Source organism: Micromys minutus (assembly GCF_963924665.1).
Source record: "Micromys minutus genome assembly, chromosome: 14".
In the NCBI taxonomy this organism is placed as follows: Eukaryota; Metazoa; Chordata; class Mammalia; order Rodentia; family Muridae; genus Micromys; species Micromys minutus.
The window spans coordinates 19176454-19180153 of NC_137983.1; the positions used below are offsets into that span (position 1 = coordinate 19176454).

Consider the following 3700-nt stretch of genomic DNA (forward strand, 5'->3'; position numbering starts at 1 on the left):
TATGTGAAATGTTTTCAATAATTCTCTTTATCATGATTTCTACTCTCTTAGAAAATGAGTTAATAGTATTTGTTTTGTATTGGTAAAATTATTCTTAAAATTATGGGACACTTTTATTAAAAAACATAAGCCTATAGAAGAAAAGCCTGGTGCCCTTAATGGCTATAAATTGCTATTGTAAAACCAAACTGTGAATCTTAACTTACTTGATCTGAATTTCAAAATCAATCTCAAAAGTAAAAACTTTTATGCAGAATTTTCTTCTGGGTTAAAATGTCACCATCTTGGCCTAATATTTAGTGTTTTGGGAAAGGATCTATAACGGAATAAATTTGAGAACAGAAAGTTTTAAAAGTGTCCCTTGATACTTCATATAATATTAAATGCTCTGTACCCTCATGTTTGAATTTTTCCTACCACAAAAATGAGAGGTGTCAGAGAAGGTGATATTAGCACTAGAGATGGATAGGTCATCTTTCATGTAACTGGCCTTTTAATTCCTTCTTCCTCTTTCACCCCTCTTTGTTCAGAAATAGTAGTCATATTTTCCAATAAGGTCTTCATTTTAATATAAATCATAAGCCAAAATCAATATTGGGTCTTTGTTGGGAAATAGGTAAAATTCCAAGAAGCAGGAAGGAAACAATCTATGTCAATCACTAGACATGCTGTCAATCAATTTGTCTTACTCTAAAGACATTCAACTTTATCATCAATTATTTTCCATGAAAAATCATTAGTTAATACACTCCGAGATGTACATAAAAAAAGTTGTTACTCACTGAGCACTTAACTGATGCAAAATAGCAATTGTAATCTTGAATTCTATAAACAATGTGCCAATGTACAGTCCATGAGCATCTTAAGTTTCTGATACTTCCAATTAAGCATCACAAGAGACTCTCATTTCATGTGAGTGTTATCACTTCTGGCAAGTCTCTAGAAAGCTGCAGTAGAGTATAGGAACTTAAAAAAAAATATTTTTTTTTCTGTTAGAAACTTTATTTTCCTTCCACCTTTTTTCCCTTTCTTCAGGTGTCTGCTGAGCAGCTCAGGACCACTCAGTGGTGGCTCCAACCCACTCAGTGGCCTGCGCAGTAGGAGCTGCTGACCAGTCCTCAGTGGCTGGCTGTGCACTCCAGTCTTCTGTGTGGAACTGCTGGATGGGCACAGAGGGCACCTGCACACCCTCAGACCCGTCAGCCACCTCAGGCTGAGCAGCAGTGAACTCAGGAGCTGGTGCCGTCCATTCACCCTGGAATTCCTCCTTGGTCACAGCCTTCTCCGCAGCAGCCTGCTCCTCCTTCTCAATCTCCTCTGGATCTCTGTAGAGGTAAAGATCAGGCATAACCTCCCATGGGTATTCACGGGAAATAGTACCTCGTATGCGGAGTACCTCCCGGGCAAACATCCACCACATCAGACCCACTGAGTGAGCTCCCTTGTTGTTGCACGGGATGGCAATGTCCACAGAGCACAAGGGAGAGTCTGTGTTACACAGAGCAATGGTGGTCAGGTTGACATAAGAGGACTCTGAGAGGGGTTGGTGGTCAGCCCTGGGATCAGTCACCACTAGAAGCCGTGGCTCCCTGAAGGCTGCTTGGATCTGGTTAGTGAAGGTCCCAGGTGTGAAGCGGCCAGCAATTGGAGTGGCTCCTGTGGCAGCAGCAAACTTCAGCACAGCTGGCTGGCCAGTGTTCCTGGAAGAGATGACACTGACGTCGGCGGGGTTCTCAATGGCAACAATAGCGGGGTTCTCAATGGCAACAATAGCGCGAGCTGTGAGCAACAGTTTCTCCCAGATCCTCTTCAGATTTATGATGTAGAAACCATCACTTTTCCTTTTGTAGATGTACTGCTCCATCTGAAAGTCAAGGTTGGTGCCACCTAAGTGGGTTCCTGCAGCAAGGAATTTGAGGACATCCTCCTCCTTCATCTGTAGGACGTCAAGGGCTCCGGACATTGTGTAAGTTTCCCTTTTAAGTTACAATGGAAACTAAGAACAACGCCGTATGGACCCGTGCCTGGGTAGCGCGGAAAAAAGCTAAAAATATTTTTAATGTCTAAGAGATTCTGTAGTAATTATGAAAGGACGCATTAGCATGATCATAACAGATAAATATTTTATTTAATATATATTATATAATACTATTTATTTTGTAATTATATATTTTCTAAACACATGCATATTTATTTCCAGTTATGATGCTTTTAAGGATTATCTTTCTTCATATCTGTGATAATGATAAATGCCTAATGCATGCTACTTATTAACTATTACAAAATTATTATTCACTCCAACAATATTTTTTCTCCTGATTCATAAAGAATAAAAATGCATATAAGGTCAAAGAGAAAAGTTGCGCAGGGACAAAAACTAAAATTTAAAATATCTCATATTCAAAATATGTGTACTTTATAATGTGCATAAATATGAATATCATGAGATTATACATTTATATTTGGTTATGTATATATGATTGTATACACTAATTTATATGTTTATATGAAGAAAGCATTTATGACTGAGTTCACTTGAAAATGTGATCATTATTACTTATGCATTTGTTATAAAGAATTCTGTTCTTTTATTGTCAAATATTATCAAGTGCATCAAGCATATGTAATCATACTGTCAGAGCAATCTCATATTGAATATAGATAATGAATAAGCAACAACAACAAAACTATCTAGATTCTACATGTGCTTACTGTCCATATGCTGACTTACAGCTGAAAGAATTTCTTGCATCTTGTTAAGTATACATTTAAATATGATTATTCAAGGTTAAACAACATTAAACTCAGGTTTTCATATAAATGGAATGTATTTTTCAATGTAGATATTTTCCTTTTTAGAGTCATAATGAAATAATCAACTTTAATTATACCTTTCATTAAATATTTCCAAGGTAGACTTATTATTAATTATAGAAGAAAAAAAAGGTATTTGATTCAGGTAATGCTTGAATGTTCAAAATGAAAGAGGAGCTAAACTTATGTATCAAAATGTTGAACTTAATAGTAAAAATATTATGCCTCAAGGGAACAGTATCTGTAGAAAAACATGGTAGTCACTAGTCAAGTTAATAGCCAAGTAAACAACATGATCCTGAATTACTACATGAGTGTTTTGTTTTATTTGTTAAACAACTGTATAGCAGAGTAAATAAAATAGTGAGATATATTTCTTTTATAAATATAATGATACATTGAATAACATCTCTAAAATTAATTTTACTTCAGTGAGTACCAATAATTAAACTCACTGTTTACCCAAGAATTCAGGAGGGAAATACATTAAGAAAGTAACCATTGATATAAGGGAATAATATAGGAGCCTATGGAGTGAAAAACAGAAAAAATTCTTACAAAACTAAGCAAAGTTTACAAACAATAACAATGGAAATATAAAATATTAAGTTCATAATGAATATAAACATAAACTGTTTTTAAAAGTGGTACTCTACCAGTGTAAGGCATGTCTTATCTATCATTTATGCCCAATGTTGCGCAGCATAACACTGGAACTTTACAACACACATGTAATATGAGGGGCAGATAATGCCTCTCTTTTACTTATGTTGATATAATGCCTAATTCAAGCAATAATCACTTTACATATAAAGCTCTGACCCAGTAACAAACTTCTTCCAACATGGTAACACCTACTCAAACATCCTAATGACTTGGATCTATA

The 3700-nt window shown here is 35.4% G+C and overlaps 1 protein-coding gene across 1 annotated transcript; it reads right to left on the minus strand.

Annotated features, from left to right (window-relative positions):
• Positions 1-1051: 1051 nt before the first annotated feature.
• LOC308429811 (small ribosomal subunit protein uS2-like) lies at positions 1052-1963 on the minus strand (the record flags this gene model as incomplete). Its single annotated transcript, XM_080928804.1, has 1 exon — positions 1052-1963. The coding sequence occupies one exon, from the start codon at positions 1961-1963 to the stop codon at positions 1052-1054; it is 912 nt and encodes a 303-aa protein (XP_080784930.1).
• Between the last annotated feature and the right edge of the window lie 1737 nt (positions 1964-3700).